Source organism: Globicephala melas, chromosome 1, assembly GCF_963455315.2.
Source record: "Globicephala melas chromosome 1, mGloMel1.2, whole genome shotgun sequence".
NCBI classification, from domain to species: Eukaryota; Metazoa; Chordata; class Mammalia; order Artiodactyla; family Delphinidae; genus Globicephala; species Globicephala melas.
The window spans coordinates 171364153-171385263 of record NC_083314.1 but is presented as its reverse complement, the minus strand read 5'-3'; the positions used below and the strand labels follow the sequence as shown (position 1 = coordinate 171385263).

Genomic DNA, 21111 nt, shown 5'->3' with positions numbered 1-21111 from the left:
CTTTCTACTGCTATTTCGCATCCTCCATGGCGCCCCAGTGCCCTCAGCGTAAAGCCTTAGCCCCTTGGTCTGGCACCCAAGGCCACGTGACCTCTGGCCTCATCTCTGCCCCATCTCCCTGCCCATCACCACCTTCCCATCATTCAGAACTGCTGGCTCCCTTCCCGACTGCAAGCAGCACTGTCTCGCCTCCTGCCTTTGCACCTGCAGCTCGCTCCCCAGGGACACTATCCTAAGCCTTTCCAGGATGCCCGGGCACCACTGTTCCGGAGCCTTCCCCATTCTTCCCTTAGCCAGGCTGGACCCCATGCTCGTCCCCGCCCCCCACCCCCGCCAGGGCATTCGTCACCCTTTATTGTAACCGCTCTGCACTGTGAGCTCCTTCCAGCAGCTGGACAGATTCATCGCCATCTCCCCACCCCCATCATTCCAGGTAAGCAATCCCTTGGCGCCCCCAGGTGGCCACATAGGGGAAGCCCTTGAGCTTCACTGGGCATAGGAAAAGAGAGGAAAGCCGATCCTTGAGCACCCACGGGGTGCCAGACCCTGTGCTAGGCGTTCCACCTGCTCCAGCTCAGTGAACCCTCATGACGAACCCTTGGGAGAGGTACTATCGCTTCCGTTTTACAGAAGCGGAAACTGAGGCTCAGAGAAGCTTGTAAGTTTCCCAGCGTCACCCAGAGAGTTAAAGAGACCATGTCAGGACTCCAATCTAGGTCTGCCTGATTGGACCTTCAAAGCCACGTTCTCCCCACTGTGGAGAGGGGAGCAAGGTGGAAGAAAGGGCAGGGCCATGGCGGGGAAGCCAGAGCTGGTGGTCACGGAGCCTGCGGCTTGGCCCTGGAGGTGCTCGCAGACCCAGCTGCTGATTCGGGGGGTGAATAGGCTCTCCCTCGCCACCGCGGTGCCACTGAGATCTGTCGGGTTGATCCGGGTGGGGGGCGGGGTCACGTGAAGCCACACCCGACTCGGGGTACAATAGCGATAAATAGAATTTATTTTGTACAACTGTTACTGACATACACACGGCCACGGGGGGCTTCCAAAATGGGTGTTGGGGCCAGGAGGCTGGCCTTTGGCGTGGCGCCTAAAAAGTGTGGACAGACGCACACAAGGATGTGGACTCACAGCAGCTGTGCCTGGCTGCCCCCTCCGTGGTGGGTGAGGGTGGCGCGAAGGTGCGGCCCATAACTCTAGCCAGCTGAGACCCCTCGGCCCGGCGTGCCCAGGAGCATGGGAAGGCAGGGGTTAAGCTGGGTGCTGGCTGAGGAGCCAGGCAGCTCCCACTTCCCCCACAAGCGGGTCACTCGTCTGTCGTGGAGGCAGTGGACAGGGCATCGGCAGATCTGCGGTAGAGACTGAGGGTCCAGGAGGGGCAATGGGCACAGCCTCGGCCCACCGGGGGCCCCAGGAACCCCAAGAAGCAGGGTAGGGTGATGGGAGGTCTCTAGGACGACGATCCTCCATTCTGGGGCAGGTGCATGGACTCACAGGCTTCAGTGACCTCTGAAATAATCTTGTCCATTTATAGCAGAGGCGCCCAGAGAGGGAGAGTGATTTGCCCATAGTCACAGAGCAGAACCCAAATTAAAAGCTAGGACTTAGGACTCCCAGCCCAGTGCTCATTCTACCACACCTCACACCCCACGGCCTCCACAGTAGGCTCTGTATGCACTGAGATGTCTCAACCCCCCCCTTCCAGCTCACTCCCCCTGAGTCCAGAGGGACATCCAGGGGTGATGGATGGCCAGGCCTGGAGTCCTGTTTCAAGTGACCACTCCCTGCCCCAGCCGGCCCCCCAGCCCAGGGGGTGGGGATGGTGCCAGCAGCTTCCCCGCTCCCAGGTCTGGATGGCTCCGCCCTGCAGAGACAGCCCAGACAGTGGGCCAGGAGGAGGGCTGGCGAGGCGGGGGGCAGCCCACAGGCTGGCGCTGGCCTCGGGGGCAGAGGTCCCGTCTGCCTGGATTTGACACAGCATCTTCACCTTGTGCTTCTGTGGCCTCATCTGCAGGGTAAGGGGAGACGGAGGCACCGTGAAGCAGGGGGACAGATGCGGAAGGGCCCACCCTTGGAGTTCCAGGCTCTGGGTCTTTCCATCCCACTGGGAACACCCTAGACCCCTCCCTCCCAAAAATTCCCAAGTCCCTTTCAGGCTCCCATCAGATCCTCCCAGAAACTCATGGGCAGAGGTGAGGCAGCATTTATTAGCCCCATTGTACAGATAGGGAAACTGAGGCCCGCGGTCACCTAGCAACTGAGTGGCAGAGGACTCAAACCTAGATACATAGCTCTCACCCAAGAGAGGTGACAGAGGAAGACAGAGAAGCTGGCCCACCCCCGCCCTCTCCCCACCAAACAGAAGCTGGGGGCTGGTACTGACCTGCTCAGTGTCACCTTCAGAGGGGCATCCTGGCTAACAGCCCTGCACAGAGATGGCGGCAATGCAGGTGACAGGACAGATGACATGGAAGATACACGCAGGCAGAAGTCACTGGCTGTGCCCAGGCTGGACGAGCCCAGCCCCCCAGGATTAAGGGGGGCCCTTGGTCCAGCCCCCATCCCTGGGGACCCCTGGTCGCTTTGATGCCTCTCCCCAACAGCCAATCTCCCTCCCAGGTAGGGCTCCCCATAGGGCCAGGCTCCAGGCCACCCGTCCCCACCGTGGCCAGGCCCCTGGGGGCTGTGCGTACCAGCTGGGGCATGTGCTGTTCAGATGCTTCCAGCTGGATCTTGATCTCGGGACATGCAGGGTCCCCCGACTTGCCGGCGTCTGGGTGGGGTGACCGAGAGGGGCCTGGGGAGGGAGGCAGGAGGGAGCCACCTCACTGGCCGCGGGGAGGCACCAGGGAGACGGGGGGCATGGAGGGGCGGTCGGCACCAGTGCTCCCCAACCCCACCGAGCCCCTCCCTCTGGGACTCCCACCCTTAACTCCCTTCTTTACCGCCCCCCTCCCCCCTTCCTGCATCACCCTCCAAGGCCTTTCTGGAAACCACCAGCCCTCCAAGCCACCAACCACCCTAGGCTGGATAATGACCAGCCCACTGTCCCCATGTCAGGGGCAGTCCCATCACACACCCACCACCTGGGCCCTGAGAACTGCTTTTGACCCTCTGTGCCCAGCCCTGTCCCCTGCCCACCACAAGACTGGCCCTGCTTGTGGCGGGGGAAGCTGGCCCTGGCCAGTACCTGGGGAGCTGCCCCCACTTGTGGTGCTGACACTGTCCTCCAGCCACGTGCTATAGATGAAGGAGTCCCGCTTGTGGGGCGTCCCCGAGGATGAGACACTCTCCTGGGGATGGGGAAGGAGAGAGAGAGGGAGGTCAGCCCTTGGCCATGGCACTGGCTTGGCTGCCCTCTCCCCTCCTCACCAGCCCCTCGCCGCTGCAATCCACAACCCCCCACCCTTGCCCCTCTGCAAAGAGGATGAGGGCCCAGCAATGTCTGCCCCAGGGGGGACCAAAGGAGGACAGAGTGGGAACAGACACAGACCCAGGGGCGCGCGTGCACACGCGCACATGCGCTCCCATTCATTCATTCAGCAAACATTGATGTTCTCGTGAGCCAAGCCACCGAGAGAAATCGGGAAAGGTCCCAGCCCTCCGAGAGCTTGAAGAGGAGAGGAGAGACAGGCTGTGAAGAGACTAGTCCAAGCCCCACAGGGCAGGGCCTTGGTCTGCACTGTCCCCTCTGCCCACGCAGCACCTGGCACGGGGCGTGGCAAGGAACAGCGCTTGCCAAAGGACTGTTGAGTGAAGCATGACAGACAGGTTCCAAGGACAGAGCCCAGGGTCTATGAGAGTGTAAAGGGGGCTCCTAACCTACCCTGGGACCAGGAAGGCAGGCTTTCAGGAGGAGGTGACATGAGGCTGAATTGAGAAGGATGAATACGAGTCAGTCAGACAAAGTGGGAAGGAGGAGGCAGGTAGTGCTCCAGACAGAGGAATGGCGCGTGCGAAGGCCCGGAAGTAGAGTAAGCCTGGTTGGTTTGGGGGACTACAAAGGAGGGCAGAATGGCTGAAGTGGTAAGAGACGAGGGTGGGGAGGGAGGGGCTAGATGGCCTCAGAGATTGGGCTGTGGGGGGTACCGGGGAGCCACGGAAGGCTTTAGAGTAAGAGAAGGTCAGTCTGCATTAATCCTTTGGGCTGAGTCCCTTGATCACAACTCAACCACACCCAACCTCATGCTTCCACCCAGAGCATCTCCAGGGACCAAAGAGCACCCCTTTCAGGCCGTTGTGGGGCACCTCCCCTCCCTGGGCCTCTCACCAGGCCTGTATCATCCCCGTCCACACCCTCTGCTTCCTCCACGACGCTGGCGAAGCTGCTGGCACTGGACGAGGAGCGGGAGAAGTCCTTCAGCACTTCTGCTCTCTGAGCTGCTGTCTCCGCTCTGCCACAGACAGCATCCTATCAGCCAGCATCCACACTGGGCACCTCCTGGGCCAAGACCCCATGCCCCTGCCCTCCCGGCCCAGGGCGGCCCAGCCTGCAGCCAGCCAAGTGCCTTTTTGGTCTCTTACAGCTCCCTGGGCCTCTGAGCCTCCCCAATGCCACTGTCCTTGCTAACACGCAGACCCTATCATGCCCCTCCCCTGCTCAATTCCCCCTCCTGGATCCCCACTGCCCCAGATAAAGTCCAACTTCCTTGGCTGGATGCTCAATCGTAACTATTAACAACAATACTGCCATCTAGTGCAGGTTTGCTCTGTGCCAGGCACTGTTCTAAGTGCTTTTTCCCTAGTTATCTCATTGCTACCATTATTAGACCCACCTTACAGAGGAGCAGACACCGAGGCACAGAGAGGATGGGCACACGGCCCGAGGTCACGCAGCCATAGGTGGGAGAACCGGCAGGACCCAGGCCTGCCAACTCCACAGTCTACTCTCTTTTAACTCTCTCACAATTTTGTCCCATGCTCAGGGCCTTTGTGTCTCCTGCCTGGAGTCTCACTCCTTCCCTCAAATCCCAAAAAAGTAAATTTACCTTTGGAAAACCAGCCAGGGGTCACCACTCAAGGAGGCCCTCACTGATTCTTCCTTGCTGTGGGAATGACCCTCTCTGCTGAGCTTTGTCTCTCCCTGTCCCTGTGGCCCTCTCCTGCTTCTCTGTTCACTTGCCTGACTCTTCAGCCCAGGCCGGGTCCTCTCAGCAGCCCCCTCACCCCCGGCAGCCAGCACAGAAGGGGCTCAGCCAATAAGCACTGAACGGAGGGGCAGCCTCCTGGCTGGCCTCCCTGCTTCTGCTCCTGCCCCCACCCTCAGAGCCTTCACACGGTGACCACAGTCAGCTTGTTAAAGCACCACTGCTCCTCTTAACGAAAATCTTCCAAAGCCTCCTTGCCAGTCTCAAAGTTCTCACATGGCCTTCAAAGCCGTGACCTAGCCCCCACCCGCCTCTCCACCCTCATCCCCTCCACTACCGGTGTCCGCCTGGGCCCAGCCTCACTCCTTCAGCTCCAACTGCACCAAGCATGCCTCAGGGCCTTTGCACTTGCCGTGTCTCTTACCTGAAACCCTCTTCCCTCTGCCATGCCACTGTAAGTCAGACCTAACAGGGCTGACTCCTCACTCAGCTCCCAATTCAAACCCCAACCCTTGGTAGATGTCTTCCCTGAGCACCCACCTAACGCCCCACCCCCACTCATTCTTCATCATATCCTCTGCTCTATTTTTCTATCATCACTATCTGGAAGTAGCTTATTAGGTTATGTTACGCTGGACTGTCAGCTCCACGAGGCAGGGGCCGTGTATGTCCAGCTCACTGCTGTCTTGCAGAGCTTGGCATGCACAAAGTGCTCAGCGGGTGTGTGTCAAAGGAGGACCTAGGAGAGTAATCAGGCACCCTGCCGCCATGGTATGGCTGTGTCAACACTCCTGGCAGGCCTGGGCCCAGACAGGGGGTAGAAAGAATGCGCCCACCACACCCAAGCCCCCCGGCTCAGCATGCCCCGAGCCCCAACCTGTTTTTGGTCGTGGGCATCTCTGGGGAGCTCTGAGTGGATGAGTTCTCCGACTTGGGCTCCTGTGAGACGTGCCCGCTGTCTGGGGTCTTCTGGCCAGCTGGGGGGCTCTCCCTGCGGGGCACATGGGGGCAGCGGGGGGATTCAGCACCAGGCCTGGCATCAAGGGTAGAAGGAGGCCCAGGTGGTGAGAGGAGGTCTTGGGTGCCTCCTGCCTTGTACCCACACCCTACATCCTCAGGGGCCAGACCCAGAGCAGTCCCTGCAGCTCCTGGGCTGGCCTGGCCAAGGAGGGGGCAGGTGCTGTGGGAGCACCTACTGAAGACCCTGTTATGGATAAGGAAACTGGAGTCCAGAGATGGGAAGGAACCTGCTCAGGGACACGCAGCTAGGACATGGCGAAGCCAAGACTCGAACCCTGGGTTCATGGGATTCTGGGCTCTCTTGCCTTTGAGGACAATGCCAGCTCCACTCCTGAGGCCTCAGTGCACCTGCTCCCTGCTTCACATGCACTGCACCCCACCCCACCCGGCGCAGCAGCACCATGCCGTTGGTTGTGTTCTTATCCCCATTTTTCAGATTGGGACAGTGAGGCTCAGAGAGGGACAGTGACTTTCCCAAGGTCACACAGCCCCAGTGTGGTGGAGACAGGACTCACACCCAGGAACTATCCTCTGCTTCCCGGAGGCTCTCTGCTGGTAATACGGTGTGCTGTCCACACCCCGCCCACACAGATGCACTTACAGACCTCCATGGACCAGGCCTCAAATCCCAGCTCTGCCCCTCACCAGCTGTGTGACCTGGGCAGGCCCCTGACCCCTTGACCTGTGGCTCCTTGATGTGCAAGGTGTGACCCCCTGGGAGCCGGCAGAGCTGGGACTGGATGATAGGGCTTCATGTTAGGTGACGAGCTGGCCGTGGTGCCTGACGCAGAGCAGGGACTTGACCGTGTAGCTGTCACCGGTGGGGACAGAGGGGGAGAAGGGTGGGAGCTCCCTCTTGCCTGCTGTGCTTTGCCACTGAACGGGGGTCGGGGGGAGCCAGAGGAGACGCAGGACGCCATCCTACCCTCTCTGCTGCACCCACCTTTTCTCCTGCACCTCCTGTATGTTCTCAATGCCGATGGCACTGCTGCGGCGTGAGCCGAACGGGCCCGACTTCTTCCTGGTGGGGCTCTTTCCAGGGACAATCAGGGACTGCGGGGAGAGGTCCCAACTCAGTACCCACCTGCTCCAGGAGCCCCTGTGCCCCCCACATGCCACCCTGGGGCCCTGCTGCCCAGGCCCTGAAGCAGAGACAATGAGCAAGAAAAATGAGAGAACTGTCCATCTCCAGAGAGGGCCGTCCTAATTTACAGATAAGGAAACAGGCCCAGAGAGGGCAAAGGCCCCCCTGAGGTCACACAGCAGGTCTGGACCCAGCATCTTAGTCCAGGAGAAGAGCAGAAGCCTGAGGGAGCTGGACAGCCACTCTGGGCTGGGACTGGAGGAGGCCAAGTCCTCAGAATGACTGCTGCCTCTTTGCCCCCAGGACTTCATGGGACCTGCAGCCTACGGGCAGCGGGGAGAGAGCGGGTGAGGCAACCCAAGCCCCTGCCCCCTGCTACACCTCGGAATCTCCAAACTGGCTGGGGGAGGTTCTGGCCCAGCAGTTGGAAGATGCCCCCGAGCCCAGGTTACACATATACAATGGTCGGATGCCCCAGGCACCAGAAGCATGTCCCCCATTTCTCTGGGGAGGTGGGAAGGTGGGCCCCATGGAGGCACAGATGGGCAGAAACCCCCAGGCCAGTTCATGGTCGGGACAGGGAGTTAGGGCAGAGGAGGGCGGTGGCGCTCCATGCAGAACTGGCGATATTGGGGGACGTGCAGCTGGACAGAGGGTCTCTAGGTACCAGATCCTAAAGGCAGGGACTGGGCCAGAGTCCCAGGGGTCAGGGCAGGGCCAGAGCCCCTGGTGGGGGGGGGGCACTGGCACTGGCACAGGTGCCAGGCCCCAAAGCAGGTGCTGAGCGCCATCAGAGCTGCTGGCACTCCATCCTGCCAGCCCTCGGGCCTGTCCCGGGGGGAAGGGGGCAACGTCCCCAATATGGCCTCCGTCCTGAGGGCGAGCAGAGAACAGCGCGTGCAGGCAGCCTCCAGAGACGGCGGCCCCGCGGACGACAACCTCTTCCACGGTTCCTATGCCTATGGCACTGCCCCGGCGTCCGAATCTACTCGCACTTTTCCCAGGAATAAGCAATGACTGGCAAGCAGCAGAGGGTGGGAGCAGAGAAAGAGAGACAGGCATAGAGAGAGTCAGAGAGACAGAGATGGCGGGAGGGGGAGGCACAGAGAAATGAGACAGGGAAAGGAGGGAAAGACAGACAGACACAGACAGACAGGGACAAAGAAGAGAGCGGGGCAGGGGATTGAGAGAGACAAGGCCGGGGAAGGGAAGGAGAGAAGAGGTGGGAGGAGACACAGAGAGAACAGAGGAGAGAGATTGACAGTCACATGAGAAGGGGTGCAGAGTGAAACACGGAGAGACAGACACAGAGATGGACCCGGGGAGCAAGACGGACAGAGACGGAGAGGGAGGGGCAGGCACAAAGGAAAAATCAAGGTCGAAAACAGTTTGAAAGAGGAGAGGGAGTAAAAAGACAGGTGCAAGAGGACAGAATACACAAGTGCAAGAAGGTGGAGGGAGGCAGGGGGTGGAGGAGGGGAAGAGAAAAAGGGAAGGGAAAACAAGTAACGAGGAGAGAGTGGAAGGAAAAGGAAGCAACATGAAGAGAGGGGACAGTTGTGCAAAAACAAAAACAGAAATGGGTCTGGTTACTGCCACGGTGGGTGCTGCTGGTCTGGCCCTGTCCCTGGGGCCCCTCTACAGCCACCCACAGGAGGCTGGGCCACTCTGGCGGGGAAGGAAGGGAGTGGCTAGTGAATTGGGGTTGGAGGAGGGTGGGCCTGCTTCTCCAGTGACAGTGGGCTTGGTGACTGCTGGAACACAGAGGACTCGCCCTGCCTCCCTGGCCAGGTCAGCCCATGGGGCAGGGGTGGGGTGGAGGGGGTCCCTCCTGCCACATGACACAGCCTCACAGCACCGAGCACAGGGCTTGCTTGGCATGCAGCAGTCAGTCAGTAAATGATGGGTGGGTGGGTGAATGGATGGATGGACGGACAGACGGATGGATGGAAGGACGGGTGCATGGAAGGAAGGAGGGAAAGATGGATGGGGAAGGGGCAGCGGAGCAGTAGGTGCAGTGCTGGGGGTGACCACTGGGCAGTGGAAAGCAGATTGGCCCACAGTTGAGGGCCTCATTCAGCCTTTGTGCCCAGCACACCCCCTGAGTGTTAGTAGCAGAATCCCGCAGAGCCTGGCAGACAGGAAGTAATCACACAGTAGGTGCTCACTCAGGAGAGGCTCACACAGAAGCCCAGGTCCTGACACACAACAGGTGGGCACAACCACAGAGGCCCTGGCACATAATGGGTGCTCACGCAGCTCATCTCCTGACACAGAGACGGTATTCACTGATATCCAGGGCTTATCACAGCAGTCCATTTCCTGACACATGGTAGATTCTCATACAGCAGCTCAGGGCTGGGCACACAGCAGACGCTTACAGAGTTAGGTCCACGCAGTAGCCCAGGATCTGACATACAATAGGTGCTCACAGAATCTCAGGGCTGGGCCCACAGTAGGTGCTCACAAAGTACATGTCCACACAGCAGCCCGGGTCCTAACACACAGTAGGTGCTCACACAGCAGGCCAAGTCTGGACACACAGCGGTACCCACCAGCATCTCAGAGCCAGGCACACAGCAGATGCTCACACAGAAATCCAGGTCCTGACACACAGTGCGTGCCCACAGCCTGACACACAGTAGGTGCTCCCAGAAACTCAAGGCTTGACAGGAGGTGTCCACACAGCAGCCCGATCCCCAGCATACGACAGACAGTAGGTGCTTCATAAGGAATGGGACACGGAAGCTGCCCCAGAACAGACACAGCTGAATAAGGGGCCAGGAGGTGGGGCGGGCCGAGGAGCTGGGGAGGGGGCTGCAGGCTCTCAGCATCCCAGTGTCACAGCCTGGGCACCTGACCCCATGGAGGGCAGTGGCTAGACCTAGCCTAGAGCCCAGGATGAGCCCTCGGACAGCAGGGCAGCGGGGGGAGGCGGGGCCCCTGGGGGAGGGCACTCACTATTCCAGCCGCCTTGGCCAGGTCCGGGTTGTTGGGCGCAAAGCTCCCGCTGTGGCTGGTGGACACCGTGTTGGGCTTCTTGTTGCTCAGCCCCATGGCATCCATGGACTGGCTGCGGCTCCGGATGACCCGCTGCGGAGGTGGCGGTAGGGGTTTCCTAAGGCCCCACCCCCTCAGGGAAACGCAGGAGCCACCGATGCCAATCTCGGTGACCCCAGGAAGTTCCTTCCCATGAGACCACACAAGAGTCAGGTCCACATGTGCCAAGGGTAGTGTGGGCCTTGACTCTGCCACCAACTTCCTGGGTCACCTTGGGCAAGCCACCCCACGCCTCTGAGCCTCTGAGCCTCATGGCCGGTCGTGCAGTTGTTGTAAAGCCCGCAGAGGACGCTGGGTCATGAGCAAAAGCGTGCACAGAGAGACCTCCAGAAACCCCAGTTCCCTCCTTCTAGCGTCTCTCAGGGCTTGTTTCTTCCTTGCTTTTCTTCCCTCCCTCCCTCCCTCCGTGCCTCACTTTTGTCAGTCAGTCTGCACTGAACGCTCACTTCAGGGCCGGGTACTTTACATTCGCTCTCACTCAATCCGCCCCAGGGAGCAGGCACGGCCACCAAGCCCATTTTACACGTGATGAAGCAGAGGTGGGGCTGGAACCCAGATGCCAAACCCAAACCCTTGACCGTGGGCTCCGCTGCCTCGAAGAAGGTCTGTAACTTAAGCCCGATCCACCATCCAGCACTCACCAGATGTGGGATCACTGGAGGCCCCCTCAGAGAAGACACCCCAGGTCCGTGTTCCTCCCACCCACTCCCTGTCTCCAGTGAGCAGAGGCAGGGCTCTCTTCAAGCCTCTTTCTCAAAGACGTTCTGTTCGCCTCAGCCCAAGGCAGGCCTGGGCAGCTGGGCTAATCCTCTTACGCAAACCCACACCTCCAACTTTGTGGCCTGCCCTGGGGTAAATGTGAGGCCCCAATAGCCTGCTGGGCACCTGGAGGATGGGCAGTCCTCCTCCTGTGGGTGGAGGACACAGTGGCAAAGAGGCCACCGCCTGGGGACCTGCAGCCTGGGGGAGTCCAGGCCCTGTGGGGGGAGGAGGAACTCTCTCCTCCTCTGTCTCTCACTTTGGATGGTAGTTGCTGAGGTAGATGGGCAGGGCTTTGCATTTTGCTTCTTAACTTAGATTACACTGATCTAACTGCTTCACAAATAATTCTCAACAGTTGTATGAGGTAAGTTGCCATTACCCTAAACAACAGATTAGAAAACCTGAGGCTCAGAGAATGCTCAAGCTGGTGGTAAGTGGCAGAGCTGGGATTTGAACCCAGGGTGTCTATGCTCTTAACACTAAGCTAAACTAGAGATAGCCAGGGTGGGTCACACGGCCTAAGGTCATGCAGACCAGGTCCCTCTCCTATAGCCCCTCGTTCACCTCCCTTCCCTGACCTCTGTTTCTTTCTCTCGGTCAGGACAGAGGCTTCCTCCTCTCTTCTCTGCCTGCTGACCTGGGAGCCACCACCCTTGGCACCAGAGGGCTCCAGCCTTCAGCACAGCTCCCAGGCAGACTCCGCCCCCAAGCTTAGCCCCGCCTCCAACCAGCAACTCCTCCCCCAGCCAGAGCCCACCTTACAACTCCCAACCGCAGCTCTACCCCAGGCCAAGACCACCCCCCCGCCAAGTCTAAGCCCACTCTAAAGCCCAGGTCCACCCAGAGGCTCACCATCACCCAAACTCTACCCCAGATGCGTGCCCACCTAGTCCGAGCTCACGCCTATTAACTCCACCCGTGACTCCACCCTGAGCCACGCCCCCACCCGACTCCACCTCCAATGTGAGCTCACCTCTAGCCACACCCCCACACCTTGTAGCTAACGGCATCCCCCTGCTGTAGCCCAACCACGTGCCCAGATTCCAAGAAAACCACACCCGTCCCCCTCCGCACCCAGGTAGACCCCAGCTCTTCACCTTGAAGGACTCGAAGAAGCCGCCGCCCCCGCCGCCGTTCTCCATCTTGTCCTCGTCTCCACCCAGGCCCATCATGGACTGGCTGTGGATGTGCAGTTCCTCATAGAGCGTCTCCAGGAGGGCGGCCCGTGTCCGCTCCTGAGGGCCAGGCCGGGGCCGTTAGGAGAGACCCCAGGGATCAGCCCTTCTTCCCACATTTGCAATCGTGGCCACCTTCTCTGAGTGGGAAGTGGGCCTGGGCTCCAGAAGCCTAGACGGCTTCCCTCAGGCCCCTCCGCAGCACAGGCAGCCCCCAGGGCTCGACGTGGCCCCTCAAAGATCTGACTTCATGTCCCCACGCCCCTCCTCCACTGCGTCCTCTGTGGCAGCCCGCCTACCTCCAAGGCCCTCCTGAGCATTCCTTATGAACCCTTACTTCCTCTCCCCTGACCCTGACGCTGCTCATCTGTAAATCTGTCCTCCCCCAGGCAGCCTTCCCTAAGGCCAAGGTCTGAACACAACTCTTCTCTCCCCAGGGGCTGAAATTCTAAGGGGTGGGGGATTCAACCCCAAGAACCCATACTCACCTCTAGTTTGGCAAACTTCTCTGCCTTGTAGCAAGCGTATTCAGCATTGATCAGTTTTGTCAGCAAAAATTCCTGGAACTCAGGCCCCTGGGAGCCCCCAGCGTGGAGAAGAGAAAGGGGGGTCAGGCGAACACAGAGGCAAGGGTCTGGGGCTCCTGAGCCACGCTCTGCTGGGGCCTCGGGCTGCCCTCTTCACTCCCAGAAGGGCATCTCCTTGGGCTCAGCTCCCCAGCCCAGGCACCTGTGAGCCCTATGCCCTTCATGGCTGCCCACCCCTCGGGAGAGCTGGGTTGGGGTCTCCCACTGCCTCAGTCTGGGGGATTGGGGGGTGCCGAAGCCAAGGCTCAAAGTGAGGGCTCCTGAGAGGTGAGAGAGATGTGTGCCCCTCTCCCCGAACATTTTAGAAGAAGGTAGAAATTGTCAAGAAGACAACAGAAGTGAGGAAAGGCCACAGAGTCTGCTATACCAAATGTAAAACAATGATATAGTCTGTTCTGGGACGTTGTAAAATAAAGTCACAGTTTTTATCAAGATGAACAGAAAAGCCAGGCCCCAGCTGCTCAGTTAGGGGAGCCCGGCTGCCCTGGCACACAGTGGGGCTTCAGGACCTCGTACAGCAGAATGTGCACCCTCTCAGCCCCCACCCATTTAGTCCTGCTCTACCCATGATGGGGGGGGGTGCTGGGGGCTGCCCCTCACCTTCCTGAACACAGCAGGGTCCGGGAGGGGTGGCCCGAAGAAGGGCACATCGTCTCTCGCAGTGACGGAGACCTGGAAGGGAGGGCAGCTGTCCCCATGGAGTCCCCACACCAGCCAGAAACCACTGATTCACCTCCCTATCCTGCCCCGTGCTGGGCACAGGGCTGCCCCTTGGCGGGGGAGGTTCAGTGACTGCCGATTGGATGGGTGAACCCCAGGATTTCAGCTCCTCCATCCTTGGTCCTGAATTTGAGTGGTGGGAAGGGTTGGAGGGTCTCAGGAGTCATGAGGATGGAGAGGGAGGAGGAGGCTAAGGGGCGGAGGAGGGTAACCAGCCTCTCTGAGGGGAGGGATTTCAGGGGGCAGAGAGGGCGGGATGGGACTCCTCCATCATCAGAGCAAGAGGGGGGCTCAGAGCCCTCCGGACAGTCCCCCTACTTACAGTTAGGAAAACTGAGGCTCAGAGAGGCCTCACAGTGAGTGAGGGTGGGGCTGGGATGGTGGCTGATGCCCTTAGGAAGCTCCGAGATCACCCACCTTGTACAGGGGGCCATCGGGGCCCCCACTCTCGGCCTGCACCACCACATAGGCATGCAGAAAGTTGGATGCAATCATGTCCGGCACAAAGGGCGTGTTTTCGTCCTGGAAGACCACAGCCACGATGTCGTTCCCGATGTGCCGCTTCCGCTGCAACTGAGCACAGGGCCACAGCCTTCACCACCTGGCCGGGGGCCCGTGGAGTGTGGGGAGGGTGCCCGCAGAGGTGCAGGGGGCTTGGGGTAGGCAGAGGGCATGTCTAAGGAGTTGCTTCCTCCAAAAAAATGTGGTGAGAAACTTGTCTTAAAATTATTCTCGTTTTCTTGGAATCCTGTGACGGATGAGAAAACTGAGGCCAAGACAGAAGTGACTTGCAAGGCCCTACAGTGAATTAGGGGACTTGAACCCGGGGCTCTTGGTCCCCAGGCCCTACCTCTCACCCTCCTCCTGTCTAAATACCCCAAACATGGGCTCCTCTTGAACAAGTAAGTTCCACTCAATATATCTTTGTTGTTAAAATGAACAGAGAATCTATTAAAAGAAAATTAAAAGACATTAAAAACAAGGAATAAGCATTTCCATTTTTCTCACATGACCCCTGTATCCCCCTGTACCCCTGGAGTGGGGGCATGGGGAAATAAGGAGGACAGCCCTGCAGGAAGCTTAGGACAAGGTGACAAATTTCCAAGTTCAGCTCCAGGAACATGCCTTGCACTTCCTCATCACCAGGCCTTTGCAGAAGACGGAAGCCATTCTTTCCCCCAGAATGCTCCTCCTCCCTCTCCTACCTCCTTTGCCACCTAAAAGTCACTTTATCTTGAAAGCTTTGCCTGACTCCCACCTCTGCCCAGTCTAAGTGCCCCCATGTGACCTGACAATACCCTTCATTTCCTGTAAAAATACTCGCATTTACTGAGCTCCTGCTATGTACCAGATACTGTTCTAGCCACTCTGGGTGCATACCCTCGTTTATGCTCACCTATAAGGTAGGTGCATTATCCCCATTTCACAGACGTGGAAACTGAGGCTTTCACAACATCGTAGTAGCTTGTCACCCTGCCCCAACTAGAGGCCACAAGTTGGGGGACTAGATCATTTCCATCTCTCTATCCCAGGGCCCACTGAGTCTGGTGTGGTGGACACTGAATGGGTAGGTAAATGGGGGACAGGAGGACAGGTGGGAAGCAGGTGGGTGGGTGCCCAGGCTACCTGCTGGGCGTCCCCTTCTGTGTAGGGCAGCTTGGTGGACACGTGAAACATGATCTCCTTGTTGCGGAAGTTGCAGTACACAGACTCGGTTCCCGTCTGCCCGTGGGTCACGTCCAGGCCTCCTCGGAACCTGCCCCAGGCCCCCCAGGCCACGGCTCAGTCTCCAGCCCCAGCCAGGCCTCCACGGGGCCAGGACGGGGGCTCCCTCCCTGCCCAAGGGCATGGGTCGGATTATCCTCTGCTTGTCCCACCCCAATGCTCACCCCTTAAAGTCCTGCAGTTTGACCTTCTGGCCAAGGAATTCGAGGAACTCCACGAAGGCGGGGCTCTCCTCGTTGGTGCTGAAGAGTTCTTCCTCGGAGGTCTAGGGATGCACAGAGGGCAGAGGTCATCGAGCTGGGCCTCCTACCCCCACTCACACCCAGGAAGGCTGGAAAGGGGACCTCTGGCAGCCCTGAGCTCCTGGGAAACTGAGTCCCTCGGCAGGTGCTCTCCTTGGCAAAGGTCTGAGGTCCCAGGTACGTGGCCAGATGTGTGGGGGGCAGGGAGGAGGAGGTGAGCACACCTGCCCAAGCTTCTGATAAATGACTCCGAACTTGAAGTTATTGCTGATGACATGCTCGTCGAAGGTGACAATGAGGCGGGAGGCCTGCGGGGACAGGACGATGGGTGAAACGCGCTGCTTTTTCAAGTTGCCCTTTATTGCTCTATGTGCCAAGCGCTGTGCCAGGCCCTCCACATGCATCCACTCATTTCCTCCTCAGAACAAGCCCGTGAGGGAGGCACTCCCGCGGACTGCATCTCACGGATGAAGACGCCGACATTCCGAGACCTTAAGGAACTGACTTGCTGAGGTCAACAGCTGGCAAATGGCAGGGCTGGGACTTGAACTCAGGTCTGTTGGATTCCAAAGGCTAAGCGCACGGCTCCTGAGTTCTGCTCATAAGCTCCCGCCCCTACTCTGCTCTAACACCCAACCTGTTCCCCGGCTCTTCTGTAAAGCCACCTCATCGTTCTAGAACAGGCCGAGTCCCCCCAGTGTGCTGTGGAGCCTTGGGCAAGTTCCCCTCCTCACCTTGGGCTTTCGGTAACTGAGAAGCAGGGCCTGATTTCTGAGGCCCCTTCCTTCAGGGGACCTTTCCTGGACCACCCGCCCTTCAGCGACCTCACCTCACTCTGGAATTCAGTCAGAGCCACAGGCTGTACGTGTCTTTCAGGGCCCACTTCTTTCCAGAAACCCCCTGGCTCACTGAAGACAGAAGTCCCTCCCCTTTATCCCACATTGTCACAGTGCCTCAAACCCAGCACCCAGCACCAGAGCTGGAAGTGCAGCTGCAGTCTGTGGGGCGGCACCTATGCAGGTGCCTGTGTTATTCTCTCTCCCCAGGTCCCCTCTGGGGTCAGAAGGCAAGACGAGTGGAGCCTAGGCTCAGGAGCACAGATTACCCTTAGGAGGGTCCCCAAATGGCACTGAGAGTTTCCAGAGGTAAGGAAGGCTCGCCTCCAAGGAGGACAGCACTAGGTTCAAATGCAGGCTTCCTTATCTGCTGTGCATCCTTGGGTAAGGCACCAACCCTTTCTGGGCCTCTGGTTCCTCTTCCACAAACTGGGGACTTCTTCGCAGGGTTATTGTGAGGTTTAAATGAGAGAACTTAGGAAAAATGCCCTGCACACAGCAGGTGCCCAATAAATGCTTGGCCCCCTAGTTATCCACCCACTCCCAGTGAGCAGGGCCCAGATCCAGCCATACCTTGGGGTAGAGCACAGGATAGAATCGATCCACATTCACGTCTTCACACACCAGCTGCGGGAGCAGATAAGGGAGGGCCTGAGGGTGGGGCCTCTCGGCCTCCCTGGCCAAGGTCTGGGGGGAGGACAGTGGAGGACAAAGAGGGGACAACCAAGGCTGAAGGAGGCCCACTGTCACTCAGAATGAGGTACAGAGAACTGGAGCCCCTGTCTCCAAAAGGTGCTCTAAAGAGTGCCCAAAGCACACAGCCAGCAAGTGGGTGGGCATCATGGGAACACGTGAGCAGCAGGACCCTGGAGACAGGCCACAGCAGGCAGGCCAGGATCTGGGGCTAAAGATGAGGGTGTGCAAAGGCGAGGCTGCAGCCCAGCTCTGTGCCCACCTGAGATATCCACGGGGGGCTCAGCATGAAGGATCAGAGGCCTCACCTTTGCCATCTGGACCACGTTGGGGAACTCAGTGAGGCAGGAGATGGGGATGACGTCATGGTATGTCCGGCACTTGGCCCTGGGAGGAGAAGACCCATGCTGAGGGGTGAGGCAGCGCGAAAGGGAGATGGGAGCCCCTCCACACCAAGTAAGACCACCAGAGAGGGCAGACCCCAGGGAGGTCCAGAGGTGATGAGGCGGTCAGGCCTGGCTTGGGCACTAACTTGCAGGGCAACCTCAGGCAAATCCCCGGCCCTCTCTGGGTAAAATAAGATGGGCTCTCAGGTTCTGAGAGTCACAGGTCCCCTCACCCCACCCTCACCTGAGCAGCAGACGCAGGTGTTCCTGGTCCCCGATGACATCATACTTGAGTGAGAAGACAAGGTGGCCCAGGGCGGTGTCCAGTGAGTAGTAATTAAAATGCTCCTGTGGTGGGAGGCAGGGGCCAGGGGAGAGGGTGAGGCTGAGCCTGAGGCTTCCAGAAACCAGACGAGAAAGCCAACTCACCCCCGGATGGGGGTCCTTCACCAAGCAGCAGGTGTCGGGGCTAACAGCACTGTCTGCCTCAGAGAGACCTGCATTCAAATCCCAGCTCTACCACTGGCCAGCTGGGTAACCTGAGAAGGTCACCTCACCTTTCTGTGCCTCAGTTTCCTAGTCTATCAAATGGCAGTGAGGCCCACTACCTTGTGGGAGGGTGGCAGGCACTGAAAGAGATAGTGCCCGGCGCAGAGTAGGTGTTCTCTGAACGTCTGTAGTAACCTTGGCTCTCTGGGTCTTCAGCAAAGTCAGGACCACATCTGTACCTGCATGGCTGTCTCCCAGCCCCCGCCCCTCTCAGAGCTGGGCACACAGGAGGTGCTCAATAAAAATATGTCAACTGACTGATTGTTTAACTGATTGCTCTGTGGCCCCTGAAGCCAGGGCCCATGAGAATCAGGAAATGAAACCTCTCATGAACACACCGGCCGGCTGACCGAGCCGGTTCCTGCCCTCCTGCCTCACCTGGGGAAGACACAGGGTGGGGAAGAAATGCTCCCGAGGGCCCAGGGGAACTGCAGCAGGGATGGCACCCCCAGAGAGGAGCTGGCAGTCTGGTACCTCCAGGTGGGGAAGCCCCAGAGCCAAGAGCCGGAAGTGCCAGAAGATTTCACCCCGCCTGGCCCTGGGTTCCCCTGCCAGCCCGGCTCCTCAGCCACACCCACCCCAGGAGTCATCGTAGAAGGAAGCCCTGTTTAAATACAAACAGCTGTGCTCAAAGGATGGGAGGAAAAAGATGTAGGGGCCGGGGGACGTGCGCCACAAATCCAGAGCTCAGGGGCAGTCCGCGGGGACCTGGGGCAGAGTGACGGAAACCCCCAAAGGCTTGGCACTATCTGTGCAGAGGGAGTGGCAGGCACTTGGCAAGGAGGTCTGCACCGAAGTCTTGGGGTGCGGAGTTTCCCCGGACCCCCCTGGCTGGGCCCAGAGAAGCCCAAGGAGAGTGGGCTCAGGGTCCCAGTGGGTCAATGCCAAAGTCACCCTAACTTCCTCCCTCTGCCAGAACACGGCCCACTGCTTCCCCAGCACCCCACCTGGAGCCGGGAATGGCCCGGCCTCTCTGCCAGCCCCTGGGGCCCCTCCTCTCTGTGCTGCCAGCCTGACCTTGGCCATCATGCCTCCTCTAAGACCCCCCAACCTGTGCCTCTTCCAATCCTCCAGTGCCCAAGGCACCACCTTCATTCTATCACTCACCACTTCTTCAGCAAACTTTTCTGTGCACCAACTATATGCTAGGCCCACATAGTCCTCCAGGCCCCACCACCTGCCAGACCCAATTAAGAGCCTCTGGACAGTGGGTTCCGGGGATGCAGTTCTCTCTCCACCCACAGGTGGAATCCCCTGCCCTGTTCTGAGTTTGTCTCCAGGCAATGGCTCCTGCATCTGGGCCTGCTGGTTTAGTCTCAGTCAACCTGTCCCCCCACCTTAGCACCAATACCCACCAGCATCAGGCTAATGCCCTGGGCCCAGACTGAGCCCACACAGCTTCCCAACACCCCAAGGAGTCACCCCTCCTCCCAGCACCCACGAGTGCACGCACACACACTAGAAACGTGACCCCTCCCTTAGTGTATCTTAATGGAAGGTCAGCCAGAGCTATGTCCAGTTCCTAGCTCAGTAACTGTGTGAACTTAACCAAGTCGTTTTATCTCTCTGAGCCTCAGTTTCCTTTTCTGTAAAAATTAGGACGATCCTGATCTCACAGAGTAATTATGAAGATGTAATAATAACATCTAACGTTTACTGAGCACTTACTATGTGCCAAACATGGTTCTCGATGCCTTTATCATCCTCATTTCTACAGACGAGGAAACAGGCTCAGGAAGGTTAACGAACTTGCCCGAGGTCACACCATCAATAAACAGAAGAGTCAATAGGCGTCCCCAGGCCACGAGACTCCAGAGCCCACGCTACATGCCACCACCTCGTTTGTAAACTGACACAGAGACCGCACTCGGCATGGAACGTGGCACCTACAAGGTCCCAGCGTGTGACCTCCCCTCCAGCTCCCACAGCCTTGCCCAATAGCTCCTGCCTGGAACGCCGTTGTCATCGGGTGACACGAGGACAAGTCGTTACTGGGCAGGGTCCCGGCTCTGGGGCAGGTGGTGGGGCAGGGGTTGTACCAATCCAGGTCACACCATGGAATTACTGTCTTCCCACCTCAAGCTGCCTGAGGGCAGGGCCTGGGGCTGTTTTGTTTGCTGCTGTATACCTGGTGCCCAGAACAGGACCAGGCACACAGCTGGTGCTCATTATTTGTTCACCCCGACTGAGCCCTTTGTGCCGGACACTTTGGGCCGGACACCATTCTAAATGCCTCACAAACATCGTCACATTAAAGGCATGAGGTGGGTATCATCACCATCTCCGTTTTTACAGATGAAGAACCAGAGGCAGGGGCTTCCCTGGTGGCGCAGTGGTTAAGAATCTGCGTGCCAATGCAGGGGACACAGGTTCGAGCCCTGGTCCGGGAAGATCCCACATGCCACAGAGCAACTAAGCCCGTGTGCCACAACTACTGAGCCTGCGCTCTAGAGCTCACGAGCCACAACTACTGAGCCCACGTGCCACAACTACTGAAGTCCATGCACCTAGAGCCCGTGCTCCACAAGAGAAGCCACCACAGTGAGAAGCCCGCGCATCGCAACGAAGAGCAGCCTCCGCTTGCCGCAACTAGAGAAAGCCCACACGCAGCAACGAAGACCCAACGCAGCCAAAAGTAAATAAAATAAATAAATGTATTAAAAACAAAAAAACAGTCTCCCCATCTTAAAAGAAAGAAAGAAAGAAAGAAACAGAGGCACAGAGAGGGTAAGTGACTTGCCTGATGTCCCATGTAGTGACAGAGCCAGGATTCAAGCCCTGGTAGAGTCTCTGTTAACCACTATGCCGTAACACTGCCTTTTGCAATAAATGTTTGTTGACTGAATGAGTGAATCCACTACGCATGCTCCCTGGACTCTGCGACAGACAGCCAGCCCAGCCCACGGTTCCGCTCCCTCCCAGGCCCAGCGTCCCCCAGGGCTGGGCTGTGACCCACTCCCCAGCCAGCCCAGCCCCCCAACACCAGCGGGCCACACACCTTGCCAAGAAAGTGCTTGCGGTAGATGCGGGCGGTGGGGTTGCATTCCAGCTTCACCTTGGCCGTGGGTGACTGCAGCGGCTCTGTCTCCGGGATGCTGGTGATTTCGTGATTGGTGCCTTCAATCCAGTAGCCCCCAAACTGGGGCAGCAGGATGAGGGGGAAGGGCCCTTCTCGCCCCAGGACCTGA

General features: G+C 58.7%; 1 protein-coding gene across 11 annotated transcripts in view; it reads right to left on the bottom strand.

Moving 5' to 3' along the window:
• Positions 1 to 974: 974 nt before the first annotated feature.
• Positions 975 to 21111, bottom strand: part of RAP1GAP (RAP1 GTPase activating protein) — a 66070-nt gene continuing 45933 nt past the window's right edge. For 4 of the 11 annotated variants that reach the window (XR_009566313.2, XR_009566314.2, XR_009566305.2 and 1 more), the window contains 20 exons: positions 20922 to 21107; positions 17619 to 17722; positions 17297 to 17375; positions 16869 to 16922; positions 15684 to 15767; positions 15382 to 15482; positions 15119 to 15248; positions 13910 to 14065; positions 13373 to 13444; positions 12674 to 12760; positions 12108 to 12245; positions 10150 to 10281; positions 8128 to 8205; positions 7048 to 7157; positions 5962 to 6117; positions 4268 to 4391; positions 3188 to 3290; positions 2691 to 2825; positions 2381 to 2422; positions 1909 to 2005 (listed from right to left, as the gene is read on the bottom strand). Coding sequence is in view for 4 of the 11 variants with exons in the window: in XM_070045817.1 (XP_069901918.1) it covers positions 1685 to 2005; positions 2691 to 2794; positions 3188 to 3290; positions 4268 to 4391; positions 5962 to 6075; positions 7048 to 7157; positions 8128 to 8205; positions 10150 to 10281; positions 12108 to 12245; positions 12674 to 12760; positions 13373 to 13444; positions 13910 to 14065; positions 15119 to 15248; positions 15382 to 15482; positions 15684 to 15767; positions 16869 to 16922; positions 17297 to 17375; positions 17619 to 17722; positions 20922 to 21107 (2277 nt within the window). In the remaining 7 variants the exon portion in view is untranslated. Of the gene's footprint in view, positions 2006 to 2380; positions 2423 to 2690; positions 2826 to 3187; positions 3291 to 4267; positions 4392 to 5961; positions 6118 to 7047; positions 7158 to 8127; positions 8206 to 10149; positions 10282 to 12107; positions 12246 to 12673; positions 12761 to 13372; positions 13445 to 13909; positions 14066 to 15118; positions 15249 to 15381; positions 15483 to 15683; positions 15768 to 16868; positions 16923 to 17296; positions 17376 to 17618; positions 17723 to 20921; positions 21108 to 21111 lie in introns of all 11 variants that reach the window. The other 7 variants (XM_060309943.2, XM_060309953.2, XR_009566308.2 and 4 more) reach the window with 7 other exon arrangements.